This window comes from Chelonia mydas, chromosome 9, assembly GCF_015237465.2.
Source record: "Chelonia mydas isolate rCheMyd1 chromosome 9, rCheMyd1.pri.v2, whole genome shotgun sequence".
NCBI classification, from domain to species: Eukaryota; Metazoa; Chordata; order Testudines; family Cheloniidae; genus Chelonia; species Chelonia mydas.
The window spans coordinates 2,928,466-2,952,563 of record NC_057855.1 but is presented as its reverse complement, the minus strand read 5'-3'; the positions used below and the strand labels follow the sequence as shown (position 1 = coordinate 2,952,563).

The 24,098-nt window shown below is 50.2% G+C and overlaps 1 protein-coding gene across 3 annotated transcripts in view; it reads right to left on the bottom strand.

Annotated features, from left to right (window-relative positions):
* Positions 1-6,928: 6,928 nt before the first annotated feature.
* Positions 6,929-24,098, bottom strand: part of FGF12 (fibroblast growth factor 12) — a 276,273-nt gene continuing 259,103 nt past the window's right edge. For all 3 annotated transcript variants that reach the window (XM_037909407.2, XM_037909406.2, XM_037909405.2), the window contains exons 4-5: positions 16,333-16,531; positions 6,929-7,333 (exon numbers count right to left, since the gene is read on the bottom strand). In XM_037909407.2, the coding sequence (XP_037765335.1) occupies positions 7,215-7,333; positions 16,333-16,531 (318 nt within the window). In that variant the 3' untranslated portion in view covers positions 6,929-7,214. The remainder of the gene's footprint in view (positions 7,334-16,332; positions 16,532-24,098) is intronic.

Genomic DNA, 24,098 nt, shown 5'->3' with positions numbered 1-24,098 from the left:
GCTCAGGACAGGGGGTTGGGGTGCAGCAGGGGGTTAGGGGGCTCAGGGCAGAGGGTTGGGGTGCTGGGTGCAGGAGGGGTTTGGGGGTGCGGGCTCCAGCCCGGCGCCGCTTACCTCGAGCGGCTCCGGGGTGGCAGTGGCACACAGTGGGGCAAAGGCAGGCTCCCTGCCTGCCCTGGCCCCGCGCCACTCCCAGAACTGGCCAGCATGTCCGGCAATGGCTCCTGGGAGTGGGGTGAGGCAGGCGGCTCCGCTGTGCACTGCCCTGACCTGCGGGTACCACCCCCGAAGCTCCCAGTGGCCCCAGTTCCCCATTCCCAGCCAATAGGAGCTGCGGGGGGGGTGGTCCCTGCAGGCAAGGGCAGCGCACAAAGCCCTCTGCCTCCCCCACCCCAGGGGCTGCAGGGACGTGGTACCAGCCACTTCCAGAAGTGCCAAGGGGCCAGGGCAGGCAGGAAGCCTGCCTTAGCCCTGCTGTGCCACGGGGCTGGCAATCCTGCAGGCCAAAATGAAAGCCCTGATGGGCCGGATCTGGCCTGCGGGCCGTAGTTTGCTCTCCCCTGCTCCAATTCCTCTCCTTGCTCTCTGAGCCTCAGCATCCTCCAGAACCTTTGGAATTTGTCTTGCTTCTTTTGCCCCTTGTTAATTTTTGTAAAGCCTCAGAACCTCGGGCTCAAAACTGCCATACAATATCGCACTCCTTTTTTGTGTGGCCTTCATCCTGATTGCCCAGAGGATGGCATTTCACACCGGCCGATTGCTTAACTCCAGAAGCCGTAGCAGCTTAGCTCTTGGTCTGGCCTCTCAGGCCAGCTGAGGCCCTGAAAGTGACAGTGACGAAGGCTGTGGAGTACGGCCATGGAGCCCATGTAATGTATCTGAAGAGCATCACATTTACAGCGGTCATCAGTTCAAAAAAATCATAACCATTTTGGGTTGAACTTTGCATTGTCTAATTTGTGGTTCCAACTCTTTACCCCTATCCAGGCCCGTCACCACTAATGTTTGGGATGTGTGGCAGGCATTAGGCATGTCCTGCTCTCAATTTCACCCACAGCTCTTTGGTGCCATAGGGGGCATGGAAAGTGGCAGCGCTTGCTTACAGGCTGAGAAGCACATGGGCACAGACCAGAGTGACAAACATCCCAGGATAATGGGATTGCTTTTATTGCAACATTTGTGTAAGTTGGACATCACCCCTCCGACCTTTATGGCCTGATCCGGAAAAAAGGTCAGCAACCATCGTGGGCCCCACTTAAACCAAAATGGAACCCGTCTGCTGGAATGTACAATTAGAAAAATTGTCGAGAGTTATTTTAAAGTAAGGGCTGAGGACAAGCCGATAGGCACAAAGGAGCCCGCAGTCTGGGCAGAGACGGCCTATTACCAACAGGAGAGTGGGTTTGTGTGTGGGGGGGGGAGGGACGGGACCTGGATTTGTGCTGGAAATAGCCCAACTTGATTATCATACACATTGTAAGGAGAGTGATCGCTTTAGATAAGCTATTACCAGCAGGAGAGTGGGGTGGGGAGAGGTATTTTTTCATGCTTTGTGTGTATAAAAAGATCTTCTAAACTTTCCACAGTATGCATCCGATGAAGTGAGCTGTAGCTCGCGAAAGCTTATGCTCAAATAAATTGGTTAGTCTCTAAGGTGCCACAAGTACTCCTTTTCTTTTTGAGAATACAGACTAACACGGCTGCTACTCTGAGGCCTTCAGAGATTAATCTATTTGAGGGGGAAGGCTATACCCAGATAAAAAGGAGAGGAAAGACATTCATAAAGCACACATAGGAGCTTGTGAGGAACAGTCCAACATCAAAGAGTTCCATTTAAATAAAACATGAAGACGAGCAACTGAATATGGACCAAATGTACATATGCTTATCTACATGTCTAAATACTAAGATGGCTGGACGAGAGTGCCTGGCATTAAATAAGGATATTGATATAATAGGCATTGCAGAAACGTGGTAGAAAGAGGCTAATACACTGGACATGGTAATACCAGGATACACAATAAAGAAAGCATAGAGTCAAAAAAAACTTCAGTGAACTGAACTGTACCATAGACTCTCTCTGGATAGAAATTCCAGGCTTGAATAATAAGAGTACAGCAGTAGAAATATACTACTGACCACCAGATCAGGAAGGTGACGGTGACTGTGAAATGCTCAAGATTAGAGAGGCTACAAAGGCAGAAAACACAACAATAATGGGGGATTTCAATTACCCACATGTTGCCTGGGAACATGTCATGTCAGGACGGGATGCAGAGAGAAAATTTCTAGACACCATAGATAAATTCTTCTTGGAGCATCAAGTCCTGGAACCCACAAGGGGAGTGGCAATTCTTGGTTTAGTCATAAATGGAGCACAGAATCTGGTGCAAGAAGTAATAATGACCATAATGTAATTAAATTTAACATCCTTGTAGGGGGGAAATGCTAAAGAAGCCCACCAGAGCAGCATTTAACTTCAACCATAATAGAGACTCAAACTGAACGTATACCCAAAATAATAATAATAATAATAATAATAATAAACTTGTACAAGAACCCCCCTGCCCCCCCCAAATGCTACTACGGCTAAACGGCAGACTACAAAGGCATTCTTTAAAAATTGGCAGTCAAAGCCTAGTGAGGAAAACAGAAAAGAGCACAGAAATAGAAAACTCTGTCAAGTCAAATGTAAAAGTACAAGACAGGCCAAGAAAGAATTTGAAGAACAACTAAGGACACAAAAATTAACAGCAAAATTTTTTTTAATTATATCAGAACCAGGAAGCCTGCCAAAAAGTCAGCAGGGCTACTGGATGAGTATGGTGCTAGGAACAAAAGGCTGTTGTGGTGAAGCTAAATGAATTCTTTGCGTTGGTCTTCACTGCCGAGGGTGTGGGGGAAAGTCCCTATGCCCAAGCCATTCGTTTTAGGTGACAGATCTGAGGAACTGTCTCAGCTTGAGGCATCAGTAGAGGAGGTTTTGATAAACTAAACAGTAACAAAGTCACCGGGACCAGATGGTCTTCACCCAAGAGTTCTGAAGAAACTCCAATATGACCTTGCAGGAAGCTATTGCACACATCAGCCCGCGTCCGAGATGGCTGGCGGGTAGCTAATGTAATGCCTGCTTTTGAAAAAGGCCTTACCAGGCGATTTTGGCAGTTACAGCCAGCTAAATGTGATGCGTTGGGGGAACAGTTCCCTTTTGTAACGGGAAGTAATGCTGCCCACTCTATTAGACTTCTTTGACCCAAAACATGTCCACATGGCAGCAGGCATGCGGACAAGAGTGAGCCAGTCGCCATAGCGCGCTGAGTATAGTACAGTGGACTTGTAGAAAGCATTTGACAAGGTCCTGCACCAAAGGCTCTTAAGCAATGTTAGCAGTCATGGATAAGAGGGCAGGTCTGTTCATGGATCGGTAACTGGTTAAAAGACAGGAACCAAAGGGTAGGAATAAATGGTCAATTTTCACAGTGGTGAACAGTAAATAGCAGAGTCCCCCAAGGAACTGCACTGGGCCCTGTGCTGTTCAATGTATTCATTAATGAGCTGGAAAAAGGAGAGAACAGTGAAGTGGCAAAATTTGCAGACACTACAAAATGTTAAGGCCAAAGGTGACTGCGAAGTTACAAAGGGACCTCACGAACAAAATGGCAGATGAAATTCAGTGTTGATAAATGCAAAGTAATACGCACTGGAAAACATAATCCCAACTATACCTATAAAATGATGGGGTCTAAATTAGCTGTTTCCACTCAAGAAAGAGATCTTGGAGTCATTGTGGATAGTTCTCTGAAAACATCCATTCAATGTGCCACGGCCGTGAAAAACGTTCACAGAATGTTAGGAATCATTAAGAAAGGGATAGGTCGTAAAACAGAAAAATATCATAATGCCACCACAGAAATCCATGGTATGCCCAGCCTTTGAATACTGGCTGCCGTTCTGGTCACCCCATCTCAAAAAACGGTATATTAGCATTGGAAAAGCTGCAGAGAAGGGCAATGAAAATGATGAGGGGGGTGGAACAGCCTCCGTACGACGCGAGAGTACAAAGGCTGGGACTGCTTACCTTCGAAGCACTGACTGAGCGGGGATATAATAGGGGTCTATACAATCATGAATGGTCTGATGAAAGTGAACAGGGACGTGTTATTTACCGCCCTAAACATAACACAAGAACCAGGAATCACCCTATGAAATTAATAGGCAGAAAGTTTAAAACAACCAAAAGGCAACACAACACACAGTCAACCTGTGGAACTCATTGCCATGAGATGTTGTGAAGGTCAAAAGTAGGCCATTGTCAGACCTGTGCTCCAGAAACTTGCCTGATTTAATTAGCCAAGATGATCAGGGACGCAACTCCATGGTCTGGATGTCCCAGAACAGAAGCTGGAATTGGCTGTCAGGCATAGGCTATGTGTGTGTGTGTGTGTGTGTGTGAGGTGTGCAGGGGTCATGTGCCCCCCCAGATTTGCTGCTTGGCTTGCACTGAGCATGCTCAGTAGCACTGCTGAAGGTAGCTGCCCTCACTGCCCCATCAGCAGGCACGGGTTGGCTCTGGGATGGGTGACTCAATGATTGCCTGTCCTGGTCATTCTCTCTGAAGCACCTGGCACTGGCCACGGGCAGGGACAGGACACTGGGCTGACCAAGTGTGGCATTCTTTTCTTCATGGCGGTGGAGGTGGGCTAAGACACTGAAGGGACTAGGTGTTGAGGAGCCTCCGCTCCCATTGACTTCACTGTTGTGCTGGGAAGTGAGAGTTTACGGCACCACACAGAACCTGGGCCTATGGTGGGGGGTGTGTGCGTGTGCTTTGTAAAGCAGAGGGACAGGCTTAGCAGCTGTGGGTGGGGTGCAAACAAAGGCTTGCAGAGAGTGGCAAAGCCCACTCCCCTGCCTGTGGGTGTCCTGCAGGGCTGAAGCCTGATTTATTTACTAAAGGGAAATTTATCTTCCCCAGCAAATGCTCATTTGTTCTCACTAGCCATAGAAAGGACCAGCGTGAAGATTACACTTTGCATATCAACTCAATGCTTCTCCCCCGCCCCCATTGCCTGTCTCTGATTTCGTCACTTTTTCAATTACATTCAAAGCATCTGTTCCCTCTGCCACTACTCTAGGGTTGCCAGGCATCTGGTTTTTGACCAGAATGCCCAGTTGAAAAGGGACTCTGGCGGCTCTAGTCAGCACTGCTGACCGGGCGGTTAAAAGGCTGGCCGGCAGCATGGCAGGGCTAAGGCGGGCTCCCTACCTGCCCTGGCTCCGCACTGCTCCCAGAAGTGGCCGGCATGTCCGGCCCCTAGGCACAGGGGCGGACAGGGGGCTCCATGAGATGCCCCCGCCCTGAGCACCAGCTCCACAGCTCTCATTGGCCAGGAACCACGGCTAATAGGAGCTGCGGGGGCAGCGCCTGCAGCCGGGGGCAGTGTGAAGAGCCACCTGGCCGTACTTCCACCTATGGGCCACAGGGACGTGCCGGCTGCTTCCAGGAGCCACCTTAGGTAACCCCCCTCCCGCACCCCAACCCCAGCCCTGAGCACCTTCCCACCCTCTAAACCCCTCATCCCCTGGCCCCACCCCAGAGCCCACACCCCCAGCTGGAGCCCTCACCCCCCCGCACCGCAACCCCCCGCCCCAGCCCGGAATCCCCTCCCACATGCTGAACCCCGCATTTCTGGCCCCACCCTGGAGCCCACACCCCCAGCTGGAGCCCTCACCCCCACCCCCCAACCCCCTGCGTGAGCCCAGTGAAAGTGAGCGAGGGTGGGGGAGAGTGAGCAAGGGAGGGAGGGGCATGGAGTGAGCAGGGTTGGGGCGTTGGGAGGGGGCGGGGCAAGGGTGTTCAGTTTTCTGCCATCAGAAAGTTGGCTTGGGTTGGTAGGTGTGTGCCACGCTGCCCCTTCCAATCTGCTACGCTCAGCCCCCTTTCCAATCTGCCAGGGAGCTGGGATGGGCGTCTTGCAACTTACTGCTCAGGCAATGAGAATCCAGGGGAGACCCAACTCCCAGGGATTGTGTTGGGCCCCCGATTGCTAATGCAGCTCTGTGGAGATTTCCAGGGCCTCACAGGGGGACCATCGGCTTGGGACTTGAACATGGTCTGAGTGAAAAATACAGGGAGCATAAGAGTGGTTGCTGAGAGGTCAGCTAATTGGTAAGGAAAATGTTCTAGCATTCGCTCTCTCTCCCCACCTTCCCCGCTCTCTGCCCCACTCCTCAGACACCTCTTTCTCTCGCCCATGTGCACATACACCCCCCCTCCACTGAGCTCTTCCTCCTTTCTACTCAACAGCAGGTATCGCTGTAGCTTTATTTCCTCTCTTTTGATTACCCCTCATTTATTATTCGATGTTCTCACCCCTAATAAACTTAACCATTTCCCCTTGTGGGACCGGAACACCTAGTTCTGAACCTGCTCTGGCACCTAATAATCGTAAAAAATGTTGGTATGGCGGAGGAAGGCATAAAGCTCTCTCGCCATCTTCACACTTGCTCCAATACCAGTAGCAACAACAAATAACTACGTGCTGCGCTACTGGGACTGGCAAAGCCAGTTGCACAATCACTCGTTCATTGCTTGTGACTGTCAGAATCCTAATTCGGCTGGGCCAGACTTCACTGATACGAGAGGACACAGAATCATAATCCATCCCTACCTTTTCTGCCCTGTGGAGACCGGGTCCAGCCGCTTGGGAAAAGGACTGGAATGATGCGGGTTTGTGTGTGAGAGCAAAGAATAACACAAAAGCACAGAGAAGTCAGTTTTTAGAGCCTGGCTTGTTTTCAGCATATCATGTGCTAAGTTCAATTCTCCAAAAGCTTTTTTTATTTTTAAAGGTAACATCTTTATTAATTATTATTATTATTATGTATTAGTTAATAATTATTTATTATTACTATGCAGAGAAGAGACTTTTCCTTTTGATCAAAGAGCAAACAGTTTGCTTTTAAAATGGTAATGGAGTCCTGATTTAAAACATTTTTTCTTCTTTTTTTTTTTTGAAACGTTGCAACAGGCAAGATTTGGGAGTCGATTTCCTCGTCCTACACAAAGAAAGATTTTTGAGTTCAGAACCCTAGCCGCTACTGGTAGGTCCTGCCTTGCTCAGTTTATTGTCGTCTCGGTGTGGTTTCGCCGGGTGGGGTGGGTAGGTGAGTGGGAAGGGAAGAACTGGAAGAGAGGGAGAGGGGTGTGTCAGTTATGTTGAGTCCTGGTTAACAACTTTGCCTCCATTCATGGTTGGTGTCCCTGAACTTTTTCTTGAGCGTCCTTGTTTTTCTCCAATTTCATGCAGCGATGGCTCTCTGTACATGCACACTGCAAACAGAAAGGGCAACAATTAGCTTTCACACTATCCCAGAGACAGAGTTCTTTGACCGTTTGCATTTGCTTATGTATTCCCGAACCTAGCCTCCTCATCCCCCACCCCCTTTCCCGCCACACACATGCAGAAAAGCCTTAATATCCCAGTAATATATTCCTTTATTATTTACGGTTCTCTGTCTGTGCTGGCAGTCAGACCCTTTGAAGTCTACGCCCTCCAAGAGGCACAAATACAAGTGAAGGGTTTTGGGTCTCTCACAGATAAGGCTCTCTAGACTCCATGTTTTTTATGACATACAAATATATACACATATAAAATGAACATCCCGATTCACAACAGTGCACATTAGCTCACAATGCCAATATTAGCTAGCAGAAGATCAACGAGTTAGCCCATTCCCCAGTCCTTAATATCTGACAAGAAACAATGAGACCCCCCAAAACAACAAACATTTGCATCCGGGCCCACCTTGGAGGGAGTTCAACCTCCGGATCTGGATATTGTGCTTCCAACTGAAACCCCCTCCAGCCATGAACAGAGCAGTTCAGTCAGTATCTCTGCTATTTAACTCACTGCAGACCAGAATATGCCATGCCCTTAAGTGGCTCTGCAGCAAAGTAGGAAGGAGAAAGGATCCCCTCCCTTGTGCGGCCATGTAGGAGGTGTGGGCACCACAAGTCTGAGAGAAACACTTCCCCCATCAGAATCATAGAATATCAGGGTTGGAAGAGACCTCAGGAGGTCATCTAGTGCCACCCCCTGCTCAAAGCAGGACCAATCCCCAATCAAATCATCCCAGCCAGGGCTTTGTCAAGCCGGGCCTTAAAAATCTCTGAGGAAGGAGATTCCACCACCCCCCTAGGGAATGCATTCCAGTGTTTCACCACCCTCCTAGTGAAAAAGTTTTTCCTAATATCCAACCTAAAGCTCCCCCACTGCAACTTGAGACTATTGCTCCTTGTTCTGTCATTCCCCTGGGAGCAACCTGGTGGGGCGTGGACAGAGCCACGGCTTTGTGCCGCTCCTTCCCCACATGTGGCCGTCAGCAGAGGGGGCTGGCCATGCAGGAAGGGGAGTTTATGGCTTCCTATAAAAAGGTGTCCTATTACTCCTCCCTGCAGTGCAGCTGGAGAGACCAAGGAGAAATTGTCCCTCTCTGAGACACAGCACCAGCCCACACTCTGCCTGGGGTGATGCGCCTACATGCTGCCTCTTTCTAAGGATGTGTATGGCATGATCTAGCCCTGAGAAAGGCAGAAACAAACACAGAGTCATTGCTGAACAAGGGTCTCAGGAGTTAGCCCCATGAGGCCAGTCTTCAACAATCGCAAACACGGCATAGCTCTAACAGTCATCAAAACAGCGATGTTTCAAGGCCCAATATGCTGGGGATGAGAATGAGAGATGGGTCAGCTTGCAAATCTCACCCCCCACCCATCATTCTGGGGATGTTAGGCCTGATCCTGCCAGCCTTACACCTTTGCCTGTGTAAAGCAGGCGTGCAGTCTGTCCTTCCCGAGTTGCCAGAGAATTGCCGTGGAAACGACTGCAGACAGTGTAAAGCAGGGGAGAAGCGAGCCTGCAACGCTTTGGTTCTGGCTCATCATCAAGAACATAAACACAACATAAAACAAACTATTTCCATTCCAAAATAGCTGAATAAATGAAACCATTCTTCATCTATAGAAAGATGAATTCAGTCCTTATGTTTATAGCCTTTCCCTGATTTAGGAATAACTCCTGCCACTTAGGGCTAGATTGAAATGGCACTGTTACTTTGCCTTTTACTCCCATCTAGATGAACATTTATAGTGATGCATAACAATCCAGGGCAGAGATGAAGTGCAGTCAAGTGCGCACTAATGTAATTGATGTTGCATTGCAAACAAGACCAATGAAAAATACTATTTTGACCATACAGCACTTTCCCTCCAAGCACTTTAAATACACACCATAACTAAGCCTCACAACGCCCCTTTGAGGTAGGTAAAATTATCAATAAAGCAAAGAGAATAAGGAACTTACCCAAGTTCGCGCATTGAGTCCGTGCCAGAACTAGGCATAAAATCCAGGAATTCTGCCCTGCCGGCCACTAGATGGCACTTTTTGTGACGGACACAAACTGTGCACGTCAACGTCATCACCATTACTGCCCACTAGCCCGTCTCTGCTGCTTCTCTTTTGCCTTGCACATCGCATCGTCATTTGCCTCTGCTCCAAGCACTCCCCTTGCGCCCCAATAGCGCTGGGCGCCCCCATGGGCTAGGCACTGAAGAATCAACGTTTGACCTGTGGGCTAGTTCCGCAGCTTTGGCAGTCGTGTGAGTGTGAAATGGTGGAGGGCTGGATGGCAAAATTAGCCTCTCCCACGTCCTGCTGTCCCTCACAATTCCCATCTCTACTAGCTTTGGAGCTGGGATCCCATTTACTCAGGCTGGCTGGGTTAACCCCAGGGACACGTTTTAGCCTGACAGCATGGTTCAATGAGTCACCCAGCTATCAGGCAAAGCAGGCTATCCATAGTGCAAACTGGTTCAGTCTTGTCAAACGTGAGACACAAGTAATGTTCTCTCGTGCACCACATACTCACACGGGAGTTTCCCTCCCTACCCGGAGCACCTTGTATGCACGAGTGAAGGGGACTGGTTACAGAACAACCCCACCACACGGCACCTCGCTTTGCTGGCGTGCTAGCGAGGCACCCAAAGCTGTGGGGAAAATGGCGTCTCCGGGGACAGAAGCAAGAACAACAATCCTACGTAAATAACACGCTGTTATGGGCTAATTATGCCTCCCAGCGCCTCTTGATAAGCAAGGAAGCCTGCACACAGCCCACAGTTCTGAAGGGGCACGCGACGGAGGTTCCGGGAACCCAGAAGTTTGGTTCACCAGATCTCAGATCAAGGGGGCTAATGCTGGGGGCCTGAGACTCCCCTTTCTCGCACCGCTGGAAATCAGGTGTCTCTCCACGACAGGAGGGGGCGCTCCCAGTGTGGTGGGAGAAAGCTGGTGGTGCTGAGAGCACGGCCCAGGCCTGCACGGGCATGTCTGCCTTCCACGGGAGCGCGGTTCGCTGTTTGGAGCCATCCAGCTGACGCACGGTATCAGACGTAGCCAAAGATGGGGAAGGAATTAATGATCAAAGAGAGAGAGTGCAAGAATTGATTTATCCCACGGCATCGATCTCCTGCCTGGAAAGTGGATAACGATGCATAGAGAGAGAATAATGGCAGAAATAACTTAACTCTATAATGACCGACCGGAGCAAGTCCCCAACCATTCCCACTTCCCTGTCCCTCCCCCTTCTGCCATATAAGCCCACATCCGCATTTCATTGTGCAGCATTGGCTGTTGGAGCTCGGAGCAGCACACGCCCCTTGGGAGCCTGATCCTGAGCATCTTCCCCCTCATGCCAATGCACCAAACTCCACGTCCCGACTCTGGTGGGTGCGGCACAGCTGGGGAGGGAACAGTACAGGTCCCCTGGCTCTGCCCCAGTCCTGGCTCTCCCCCACCCATAGCATCACCACTCCACATGCAGAACTTGGCCTGGGAGCATCACCCCCAAGACTTGGAAGGAGGGTCACTTGTATTAGTCAAGGCTCCACTGAAGAGATTTAATTGACTTAACACCAGATGTGGGAAGGGAGTCAGGTCATTATGCACCTTGGTTTTCTGCCTTAATTAATGCAAGAAAGGCTGGAAGGAAATCCCAGCTGATGTGAGTTGCAGACGGTTGAGCTAGTCGCTGCCTGGCAGCTGAACACGCAGGATGCCGCCAGATGGAACCACAGCGTGTCCGAGGGTGACTCCGCACTTTTATTCCCAAACGCCAAGGAAACGCAAGCTGAAAGTGATCCCTTTTCTTCCTTCGGGATCTAGCGCGAGGGTTTCAGTGCAGACCCAGCGAAGCAAGCGTGGGAGAGACTCTGTGCAAAATCCTGCAATTCTAGGGCCCTGATGATACAAGAAAACAAGCTGTGTCTAGCAAAGGGTAATGAACAGGGTTTTAAATGCTGCTTCTTCTTGGCATATGTGCAATGTGCCTCAGGTGGCATGCGACCAGGATTCGTCACCGAATTTGGTCCGCTGGTTGGATCCTTAGCTTCCCCGGCCTGGACGGGGTAGTGACAGGCAGTGTGACATGACTGTTGATCCATGCCCCCCAAAATGCTGCTCAGCGCTGACTAGACGCAGACAATGATCTGTGTTTACTGGGGCTGAACACGCTACATCTTCCTAGTGCAGACAGCACCTGGGAGTGAAATTCCCCTTTTCCACTTCACCGTGGTGACCGAGGGCTCTGATTTAGCAGAACTGGGGTAGTTCCACTATGGGGAAAGAGTTGGGGAAGACTCAGGGGCCTCTGTACGAAGCCCCTTGCACCCCAGCCTGCCAGGAAGCTATGGGGGCAGGCAGGGAGGTGGTAGGATCAGGCGACCCACTGACCATTCTCCACCACAGAGGAGGTCTGGATCAAGCCATGGTGCTTAACTGCAATGCCAAGCTGCAAAAGCAGGCCTGGGGCCTCTCAGCTGAGTGAAGGAAGATACCACCTTCCCCTTGGGCTGCACGCTGGTTCCAGGGTCAAGTGCTAGGAAAGGGGAAATGCGGGTACTTTGGAGAGTGAAGCAGGAAATATCCCTACAAAGGGGCAGAGTTGATATAAACAGCCAAATATTCCCACTGTAAGGGCCTGATCCAAAGCCAATGGCAGTGAATGGAGAGATTCCCACTGGCTCGGCAGCGGGGCAGAGGATAGGTTCAGTCCCTGCGGCTATAGACACTCAGATTGAAATGGCTTTAAAAGGTTGCACAGGGCCCAAGCCGTGATTCCACACATGACAACTGGCCTGGCTCAGGCCGCAAGCTCACATTTTAATGGCTCCTTGAGTTCAGGCCACAGCAACCAAAAATTAAAATATCAAAAGAGGTGTGCAGCGTGTGTGTTTGTATCCCACACTGGCATCTTGCCATACATTAACTAAGGATCCCCAAATACCCTTCAGGTTGTAGGACTTGAAAGCATTTTTGTAGAGTCACCATGCCTTAAAACTTGCTTTTTCTGTATAGAAAAGCCATTTTAAGACATTTTTGAGGTGTTTTGCATTTGTTAGCTTTGTGTCTTGTTGGCACTTGCACTGGATTCTGAATCCAGAAGTAACAGTTTCACCAGTTGAAGTAAAAGAACACATTTCCCTCGGCTGGTCGCTATTAGAGCACGGAGGCCTGGTTTTGGTGTTTCTGCAGTTCTTGTTTTAACTAAGCTGCTGTGTAGTCTTGTGCACACTGGTAAACTGCTGCCAAGTTTCACCTCAGAGGTGGCTGCCATTCAGTGGTGGGTGATGTGATTTCTGTAGATGCAGTTTGTGAAGCCTCTCTTCTCCAGCAGGCAAAAATCCTCCTCAACAGACACACCTCCCAGCACTAACTCTCATGGCCTTCATGGGGGTCACATTCCCAAAGGAAGAGGAAGGCTTGTTCAGTGGTTAAGGCACTAGCCTTGGTCTTGGAAGACCTGGCTTCCATTCCCAGCTCTGCCACAGACTTCCTGTGTGAACTTGGGTGTGTATCTTAATCTCTCTGTTCCTCAGTTCCCCCTCTGCAGAATAGGGATAACAGCCTTGCCCTGCGGTAGGGGCATTTTAAGGGGGCTGGAGCTGCACCTGAGCTAAAAAGGGTCAGAGGGAGGTCAGATCTAAGAGGCACAGGTAGAAAGGGAATTGCAGAAGAGAAGTGGCTGGGAGGGAGGGTCTCCTACAGTGGTACCCGGCGAAGGGGGTTGGGGCTTTGGGAGAAGGCAAAAAGACCACCCTTGGCCTTGCATTTCCTCCTGCTACCCCGACAACAGAAAGGGACACACCTCCGGGGGGTGGGGGTGGGGGGGCAGGGGCTGTGCCCACCATCAGGCAGGGGGTAAGATTTGTTTGTTTGAACTTTGTGTTAATAAAGGAACTGGACCCCAAGCAGGGCTGCGATTGGATGAGCAGGACTGCGTGGAGTTTTGAAGAAGGAAAAGAGCGGCAATGTTCTGGAGAGGTACCCCTGGCCACCGGGGGGTGCTCAGACAGTAGCCACCCTATTACGGTCGCACACAAAGGATCGGGGTGCTCTCGGGCTGGCTGAGCTACAAACACATAGGAGGAGAGGTAAACCGTCACACACGCAGCCTTGGGGGGGAAGGTCCTATACAGGTCACCTCTTTCCATCCTCCAGGCCCGAGAGGGCCATCCAGGACCTTCACCCTGGCCGGGACGTTCCCGTGAAATATTCCGTGCCCGTCTCAGACTCATGGTGGGGGTGGCTGCTGGCGTCAACGCTCTCACCATGGCTTGTGTTTCGCCTTAGCCCTGCTCGCAGAGCCTGGTGGATGGGGCAGAGCCGAGTCACGTGGAACGGAGCCAACTTCACTCCACCACCTCTGCCACCGACCACTCACCTTCGGCTTGGGAGGAGAGCCCTGCTCGAGCCGCGGCCCCAGACAGCGGAAGGCTTTGGCAGGCTGCACGTGCCTTTGCTTGGGCCGCAGCCAGCTCTTGGATGCAGCTGGGGGAGGGAAGGGGTGGAGGACTCCTGACTGTGGCTGCCGGATTCCCTGCTCGCTCTGGATTGCAGCGATGACTGACGCGCCCGTGGGCAGAGGGATGCAGGCGAGGGAAAGGAACGCCAGTGCTGCGCTGGGGTTTTGGAAACTGAAGCAGCATCAGCAGCATCTACTGTCAGGAGAATGCAGCCCTGAGTCAGGCCTCTCTGCCTCCCAGCCGTGTGGCTCGCAGGGAGCAGGGTCCCAGTGACATCCGTCCACCATGCACCGACTGGGCCCCGCACGAAAACCCAAATACATAGCAGCAAACGGGACCCCCCCCCTCACCGCACACAGCCAGGCAGCACCGAAATATCTGCCACAAGGGCAAACCCAGCTGCTGTTAGGGAAACCACTCCACTCCCAAACGGGTCCCACCCCAGCGAAGCTGGGGACAGGGGGTGAGGAGGAGACAGACAAGAAAGTGGTGGGGGAAATGGTCAGAGGGAGGCCAGGTGAGATAAACAGGCTGGCTGCATACTCCAATGGTGACCATTGCGGGCTCCAGGGGGGGAGTCCCACAACTGGGCATCCTCAACTCAGAGCCAGTGCCTGGCAGCCACAGAGACTCAGGCCTAGGTTCTGCATGGTTTTCTGCTACTAATGACCTTGACGATGTAGCTGTGGGGGAAGGAGTTTGCAGGGGAGTTCACACGTCGTCTGGAATTCATCTGTCTCAGCCACCTGCCCGAAGGGATTTCCTGCCATTCTCATGCCATTCATCTCCACTCTTCAGGGAGCCCAATCTTCTCCTCCGAGCAAAGGACAACGCACTCTGGGAGCAGCACAGAAAAGCTGCAGGTCTGAAGCCATTTCAGCCCTCGCTCTGAGCCCCTGACAGCTCCAGAGTCAGCGCCTGGGCTCTGTTCTGCTACTTTTGTTAGCAAGAGAGAAAACACTTCCTAATTAAAGCCATCCATCCTAGGCAAACACCACAGCAGTGCCTCGGGCTGCCTGCACGCAGGCTACACTGGTGTAACTTATATCAATTTAGTTAGATTGGCGCAGCGGTGTGTGCAGTCTCCTAGAAGGGTAAAGCTGGCTCTGTCAGTTCAGCTCGTGCAAGTAAATTTACCAACACAAGCTAAATTGCTGTAAGCCAGGTTTAAGCCAATGTACGTGTCCACACACACAGTGCCACTGGCCAAACTAAATCAGGGTAAAAATTGCATCTTTAGTTACACTGGTGGAATTCTGTGTTGACCAGCCCTCAGCATCTCTCTCTCTCTCTTATTTTCTTTCCTCCCTTTCCTTTTGCCCTGAAAAAAAGTTTGGTTCTGGATTTCAGCCACTCATGCTGAGCAGAGTATCAGCGTTTGTCAGGGGTTTGTCTGCACACAAGTTTGCATCAGCTATCAGTGCAAACCCTGCGTGGACACTCTTATGTCAGCTTTTTGTGGTTCAACTATAACCCATTGCTAACAGAGTTCAGCTAAACTGAAATAAGCATGCTTTAAACCAAAATAAGAGCACCCAAACAACCTTGTGCACTGGCTGAATGAGACCAGGTTAAAACCCCACTTTTAGGGAGGCCGGGGTAACTCTGGGTGTGTAGACGAGCCCTGGGAGCTGCGGAGGACTTGGAGAAGCTGGAGAGAGCAATGCTGGCCCACTGCAGTGTTCTCGTCTTAGGTAAATATTTCTGACACTGACAATACAGACCTAGGCCCCTCCCTCCTCCTTGAGGAATTCCTGTTGGGAACAAGACCGTTCACTTTTCGTCACCAGGAGGAAACTTCTGGGTTTGTTTCCAATGTAAAGTTAGTGCCTGTGAAGGGCACTAGGGTGAATAACCCTGGGGACCACAGGATGGGTGCATCAAGGCGAGCTGCCCATGTGCTGGCCTGATCACATGCCTTGCCTCTGGGGTGTCAGGACAGCCTCCAGGGGAGGGTGGGTAGTTCATTGTCTATGTCCCGGCTCTCTCGCCAGAGACACATTCTGCAAGGTGGTCAGCTGGTGACTCGGAATTGGACTGAGATTCCCCCAGACTCTTGACAAAGGCTTCCAAGGAGCTATCAGAGATGGCAACACATTGTGGCCGTTTCAGACAAAGGTTGTATTTGAACTTATGACCTAGGTAAAAGGCTTGACCATCCCTGTACTACGCTCTTTACTCAGCCCGTACCCCCCGTTCGGTTGGGTTTTACAGCTCGTTCTCTAGTAACCCAACCTGCCGGCTCACGGTTTGCGACGCGCTGCGGAGCTCACAGCAAAGGCAGCCAGCCAGGCTCCGATATCGATGGTGCAGCGTGTTTCAAATCTGAAGCTCTCACACCACTGTCCCTGCTGTAGGGTATAGTCCCCACTCCACTCTGCTGAACCATAGTACAATCTCCTCCCTTCTACCCATTACCCCCTGGGGGCTCACATCTGCCCCAGGGGAGAGGGAGTGGGAACTGTCCATACCTTCAATGGGTTTGGGTACAAAATGTGACGAGGGTTTGGTTTTTTTCACCCGGTTCCCCTTCATAATTTGACCTTCTTTATTGAGCCCCAGGAACCAGGCTCGTCCAGACTCCTGCTGCCGGTACAGTGTGGAAGAATAAATAACGTAGTAGTTTTCAAAGACCGATTCCTTAAATTTGCACTCTGGTGTGAAAATATCCTGCAGGGAGAGAGAGAGAGAACACAAAGCAATGGAAGGAATTAATCACTAATCACTTAAACCAGGCATCACTGGGAGATCATCAATGTTCTCTGTTATTACAGTCAGTTTAGTGAGAGAGAGAAATATACAGAGAGAGCAATAATGTAGGGAAAGCAAGACTATGTAGATCGAATCTCCTGAAATGGAAGGCTCTCTGGCTGATTGTAAACCAAACCCCTGTGCTGTCCAGAGAGCTTGCAGTGGACGTGCTTTAAAAGTGCTCAGATATGGGCCAGCGTGCACAGATATGGGCCATTGCACATCCAAGCCTGGATCAGCGTGTGCAAGGAGCCATGGAGTGTGAAGGGACGGAGAGTTTTAGCAGCCCTATGGCTGGGTGTTTCTGTAGGAACAATCTATAGTGTGTTGGATAACTGCCGTGTAAAAGGGGGGGCCGCAGCGGCATGGCTCCGTCACTCCTCTCCTGTTGTGGTTGCCTTTTCTGGGGCACAGCCCCTGCCTGGCCTCCCCAACAAGGTCTGCGAGCGTGTGGTTGCCAGCAGCAGAAACAGCGATTTCATTAAACAAACGCAGAGTCCACCTTCTGGCAAAAGGCAGCTGTGAAGGGAAGGTGTGCAAGGGATGATAAGAGGTGGGGGTTTAAGCCACAAATTGGATTTTATCTTTTAAAAAGTGGGGCAATAAGGAGGTGAGGGCACAAAGCCTGGAAATGTTTGAATAAGAAAAAAAAACAGGTAGAGGAAAATTTGTTTTAAAGTGTAACCACGAGCCCAGTTTCAACAGGGCTGGGCTCATTCCTGACCAAGAAGTGAAAATGACCAGGAAGAGACAGCATTCGATCCCTGCTCCTGCGACAGCCCTCCAAACCCGCAAGCTACGCTGCCAACATGCCCTCTACACACCACAGTTCAAAGGGAGCCTTTTGAGCTTTCAGTACCACACTGGGTTATAGCACTGATCCCCAAGTGTTTTCGGGGGGTTATATAAACTATTGCTGGTATGGCAATAAATCTGATGTGCAACAGACCTGCATGGGCCGTCAGCCTTGAAGCCAGAGAAGATAAAGAGCAGGAGAAAATGTCCAGTTCCTGGCTGCATGCAGTGAAGTCGACACCAATCATTAGCACTGCCCAGACTGAAAACCAAAAAAACCAACCCAAATGAATGGGTTGTTTGGCCATGTCCGATGGCATCTCTCTGGTTTCCTTAAAAATCAGCATTTCCGAGGGTGAGAGGAGGGGATGCAATGGCCTTTCCCAGTCCTTTAGAAAGGTATACGAGGCAGTTTACCAGTTATCAGTGTTTCAGGCGATCTCCCGATATCGGTTCTCTGCCGTGAGGGGCAGTCACAAACACCCAGCCATTGTCCCGTCTTGGAGTACACAGCTTATGTGGGGTGGAGACACAGGCCTCTTACACTGGTGCTTTTCCCCTCAACTCCGCAGTGTCCTAGTCTGTGCTCTGAGATCTGTGAGAGTTGAGGGCTGGGCCACACACACTAACAAAGAAGAGAGACATTCTACTTCCCCAGTGCTCACCCCCCTAAGATCTCAAAGTCCCTTACCAAGGCGGGGAAGCATTATTGTCCCCTGAAACTCCTGTCATGGTCTGCCTCAATCTTCGTGGTCTCACAGTTAGACTGGGAGTGAGGGTACCAGGATTTAGTCCAGATGTCACCTTGGAGAAATCATTTGCTATGTGACATTGGGCAAGTCACTTCCCCACTGCGTGCCTCAGTTTCACCATCTAAAAATTGGGATACAGGGCTCCTCTCCCTTTATAGGCTTATGGCTCGGTTTGTAGTCAGCAATGCTTAGACACCAAGGGGCCAGACTCTTAGCAATACCAGAGATCAGATAGATAGGTTGTATTTAGATAATGCAATTATTATTATTATTTATTTCTATTGTGGTAGCCACTGGAGGTCAGGGCCTCATGGTGCTAAGTACAGTACAAACATAGAACAGAAATGGCCCTGGCCCTAAGGAACTTATAACCTAAATCAGAGTGGATTTGTCCCTTGCATTCACACGCTGATAAAACAAACCGTTCTCCTCTAAAAGCAAACCATTTAAAAAATGTAAAGGAAGGTTGTAAGGCAGCCAAATAACCCTGCAGGAATCGCAACATGGAATTCCATATTTATCCTCTTTCACTGATTCCTTACAAAATGGGCTCAGTTTCTGTTAAAAGACAAAGAGGTTTCACTCCATCTGCCACTTCTGCCAGCGCATCCTGGGATCTTAAAATCAGCTGGGCTCTTTCTACCTCAGAGGTTGTCACTAGCAATAAAGATTCCGCACCTGGAATTTAGCTGATGCCTTTGTTGACAGTAAATAAGGCAGCCCAACATCCAGCTCATCTCCCCAAAAGGCACTGGCTCTGCAAGGGTAAGAACACAACCCTTTGCTTTAGGCTGCTCAGTGAGCAAATCTGACTTGAAGATGCAAAGGATGTAGATATGTTGGGGAAAAGGGTCCATTTTTACAGTTACTTTTCCAGTTATTGACCACGTGTGGGACCAGAGTCTGAAGTCACTCACACCTGTGTAAATCTGGAATAACTCCAGGTGCAACTGATATCAAAGACTCCTCTGGGAGAACGGACAGTGATCATAAAATGTAGAGTGTGTTTTTGGTATCCCCCTGTCACTACCACATGTAACAACAAATGGGATTTAAGTCACTTTTCCAAGCATGGCAGCATGTCCTGTCAGGGACAGACAGACAGATAACCAGTTTCTTCTGCTTGGTGGTGGTGGTAAATGTCACGCCCTTGAGGGTTTGAAAAGCACATCTATGTTATGGCATAATGTTTCTGGTGGGGCCATTAGCTGATGTCTTTGAGGATGCTGATAAGAGGTGATTGAAGCTGTCCACCCTACTTGTTCAAAAGATGTCCTAACAAACTTGACACAGGCGGGTTATTTCATCTCAACTCTGGGAGTAGTCTATGATGTGTATTACTTTTAGCTGCTAATTTTACTAATACTCTTGAGTGCTACAAGGCAGGGGAAGGCTATTAAGATAATACGAGCAGATCCTCTAGCAGCTTTACTGGCAAAGTTAATTATATTAACTCAAGCAAGGAACTGTTGTTTCACTTATCTCAGTCTGACTAGAGCTGCAAAGAAAGGGAATAACCGCAGATGTACTTAAATGGTTTCACACTAATAGGCTAGTTCTTACCACAAATATGGCACGGACTGAACTATCTGGCAATTTCGGGGTTTGTTTTTCTTCTTGATTTCAGAAATGCAGTACGCTACTGGGCAGAGATGGAAAAGCTGGGGGTGGGGTGGCCTTTTTTAAAGTCAAGTTAGTGCTGGTGAAATGTGCCAGGTGGGCCTCCCTGGAGGCAATGTCCTCTCTCAATGCGCCAGCAGCACTGGTTCCCCACACCATCCTCCCCGTGTCTCAGTCTTCCTCTTTGAGGGATAACAGAGAGTCTCCATGGCTCTTCAGCACCTGATTTGCCCTACCCTGTGTGACCCCTGCCTGCTTGGTGTGGCCCCCTGCCCCCCTCTAGCCCAGCTAGAGGTTGAGGAGTCTGCCACAGCATTGGCTACGAGCCATGTGGCTTTTAGCTCATGCAGTAGAGCTGTGGTGGGCAAACTTTTTGGCCCGAGGGCCACATCTTGGTATGGAAATTGTGTGGTGGGCCATGAATGCTCAGGAAATTGGGGCTGGGGTGTGGGAGGGGGTGAGGGCTCTGGCTGGGGGTGCGGGCCAGAAATGAGGAGTTCAGGGTGAGGGAGGGGGCTCCGGGCTGGGGCAGGGGGTTGAGGTGTGGGTGGGGGGGGGTGAGGGCTCCAGCTGGGGGTGGGCTCTGGGGTGCAGGAGTGTGGGACTGAGGGATTCCGAGGGCGGGAGGGGAATCAGGGCTGGGGCAGGGGGTTGGGGCGCTGGAGTGAGTCAGGGGTGCAGGCTCCAGGCGGTGCTTACCTCAAGCAGCTCCTGGAAGCAGCGGCATGTCCCCACTCCAGCTCCTATGTGAAGGCACGACCAAGCGTTTCTGCGCACTGCCCCACCCGCAGACACCGCCCCTCTAGCTCCCATTGGCTGCGGTTGCCGGCCAATGGGAGCTGTGGGGGCAGTGCTTGGGGCGGGGGCAGTGTGCAGAGCCCCCTGGCTGCCCCTATGTGTAGGAGCTGGAGGGGGGACATGCTGCTGCTTCTGGGAGCCATGCAGAGCCACGACACACATAGAGTGGGGCAAGCCCTGGAGCCCACTCCCCGGAGCCCACTCCCGGCAGGAGCTTGAGGGCCAGATTAAAATGTTTGAAGGGCCAGATGTGGCCCCCGGGCTGTAGTTTGCCCACCCCTACAGTAGAAGCTCCTACACGAAGCCTCAGAGGTCCCAGGTTCCATCCCAACAGTCGTCAGTTTTATTCTTGCATTTGGTACAGCCATTTACACCGCTTCAAAATGGGAAGTAAACACTCCTGAGTCAGCGGCTTACATCCCTTCTGTTCAGGTGACAACAACAATACAGGGAGCAAGGTGGGGACGAGTCCGGGAGGGAGGGTTCAGCTTTCGTCTTCTGACTCTTGGGGTGTTTTTTATTCATGAATTCATTCCCTGCCATGACTCCACGGACTCCCACAACCCATTCACACTGGCCCCCGAACCGTCAGCACATCTTAAAGATTACACCTGGTTAACAAAAAATAGAGTTTGTTGAACCATTTTTGGGGACAAAAACCAGCTTTTCAAGAAAAATAAATATTTTTGCAAAAAGATTTCAAGGGGGCGAAATTTTGCAGATTTTGTGGGGGAGGGGGAAGGACAAAAACAGTTAAAGAAAGTTTGGTGAAATGTTTTTGGTTTTTGAACAGTGAAATTTCTTTCTGAAAACCATTTGCAAAACCTGAATTCTTTGCAGCTTGTGATTTCGATCAAAAAAACCAAAAACAGTTCAAAGAATTTTTTTTAAATTGAAATTTACGAAGTTTTCCCATGAAAAATACTTCGCGCTGTCTGACTAGCTCTACGACTGATTTTCCGGTCTCAGCCCACTTGGGCGGGATTAGAACCTGAGACCTAGGAGTGCAAAGTTCTGTATCACAGTCCAATTCCCCTAGGACGGTCGTCCTCCAACTTATTTGATCGCCCCTCCTTCTGGTGTCTGGAGTAGTTTAGGGGCCCAGTCCCCCACCACACAAGTACATATACTGATATACATGGGGGCGGTGCTGCACTCAAATCAGTTTCGGCTTCTTTGTTTTTCACTTGAGGTTTTTTTTTTTTCCTGCCAACGATCCATGGTAATAAGAGCAAAAGCAAAACTGCGATTGTGATCCATGCTTAAAATTAAAAGTGCACACGGCGTTGTAGCAAACGGGTTATCGTACAGATGGCAACGACTTTGTGTAATGCTATGCAAGCTTAACAGAAATCTGTCAAAATGCCCAGCGTTATTTAAAGTCAGACGCCCAGCGCCAATGGAGGACCTGATACTTCTGGAGGAATCAGCTTGCTAGTAATTCATTGCTGTGGGTAAAATGGGGGCAGTACGTTTTTTTCCCTAAAGCTTCCCTCACCTCCCCCCCAGAACACATTCCGCTCCCCCCAGTTTGAGAACCTCTGCCCTAGGAGAACTGCAAACTCCACTAAAAAAGAGCGAGTAGATTTGCTATTTAAAAAATAAATTTTGATCTGATTTGTGCTAACTCCATTTCCTTTGAAAAATGCCTATCTACAGGGCCACCCAGATGTTTGTGGAAGATTAGATTCGGGAGACGGATCGATCTCTAGTCCGTTGAGGCATGCACATTCACCGAAAACAACACAGGAATCTGTCTGGGCCGCTTGCACTCTCCCAGGGATTAGCTACATTTCATTTAACCGCCACCTGCCTGGGAAGTGATGACAGGGCTCTGTGCCTGTGACACTGCTCCCTGAGAAACGACTGTAATGTTCTGTGAATGAGCAGTGCGGCTGGGCTGCACGGGGACTGCAGAGGGACTCAGCCGTGTGCACGGCAGCTCCGGAACCGCTGGGAAGCAGCATCTGGGAAGGCACCACAACCACTTGTGCTTCGACACCATCACAGAAGGGAAGTGCTGTGGGGCCGAGCGGCTGCAATCTAATCACTGAGCGATCGTTCCGCATGGAGAGCATAATGGCAGGGCAAAGCAGGTGTCACACTCCAACAGCGCTGGCATAACAATGCCACAACGTCGGTAACACAAATGCAGTGTTACCCCTGACCCTGCAAGGCCCCGAGTGCCCTTGACTCTCCGGGCTTCGCAGGAGGCAGTCAGGACCGGTATTCGGCGTGCTGTGTCCACCTGAACTGAAGTCTGGGGCAGGAGGCCTCTTAAGGAGTTTTGCTAAATTGCTCTTCCTTTTCCTTCCCTTCATTCATCAGTAATGCACTTGGAGCAGACACATTCACTGATGGCTTAGCTGCAGAGGCTCTCCGTTTGGGCCTAATCCTGGCCGGTGCAGAGCCAGCTGCAATGCCACTCACAGTAGCAGGAACAACAGCAGGGTGCCCAATGCAATGCCCACTCACAACAATGGGCGTCTTTCCATGGATTTTGCTGGCTGTTGGATCCAGCCCCACATGATCAGAACCTCTCAGGATCAAGCTCCCATTCCCAATATTTCTGAAATCACCGAATAGAGAGAGATCTTTTTGTAATAAAGTTCTCCCTGCGATGTACATGGAAAGGAGAAACAAATGGCTTCGTGAAATCAGTCGCTGAAATTAGCATCAGTAAAAGAACGCAGCCATTCTGCGAGTAATATATGGCATTGTTTAGGGAGGGATCTGAATTATGTGCACTGAAATAGCTCAATAATTTAATGCCGGAATAATGTTTTTGCTTTGTTCAGAGTATTTATGGGCTTCTCTTTACTTATGGAACAAGACTTGGGCCAGACCCTCAGCGGGTGTCAATCAGAAAAGCTGCACTGCAGTCAGGGGCAGGAGGACGATTTATACCAGCTCAGAATGTCGTTCACAGTTTTTATACTTTTGTTACATACTGAGTCTTTCCCACGTGTATTCATCTGAAGTAACGACTAGGAATCCTAGTAAACATCTTCATTTTTAGCATTGTCTACGCTCATAAGAGCTGCATTTTGCTGAGCTTACGGAGCTGGCACTAGACATTATGGAAGCACCTTTGCCATGTTTCCATAAACACTTCTCCACCCAAAAAGAAAGGATGGATTTGCAGGACAGTCTTTATTTCACAGGGATTTTTCTCCAGTTACAGGCCATGTCAAGTCTCCCACTGACTTCCATGAAAGCCATGCTAAATGTTGACCAGGTTGAGTACATAGATAGCATTAATATCATTTAACGTCATCACCATGTGCGGTGCTCTATGGATAGAATACAGACTTGGTTCCGACCCAAAAGGATGTGTAATTTACGGTTTGGTCCTGCATGCCCTGATGAAGGGAAATGGATCTTTACTCATGCAAGTAGGTCTTGCTCACATGAGTAATCCCACTCAGGAAAACTGGGGTAGTCCCATGGAGAATTATGCCAGACAAGTACCCCCACTGACTTCAGTGACTTGACCACTCCCATTGACTTCCATAGGACTC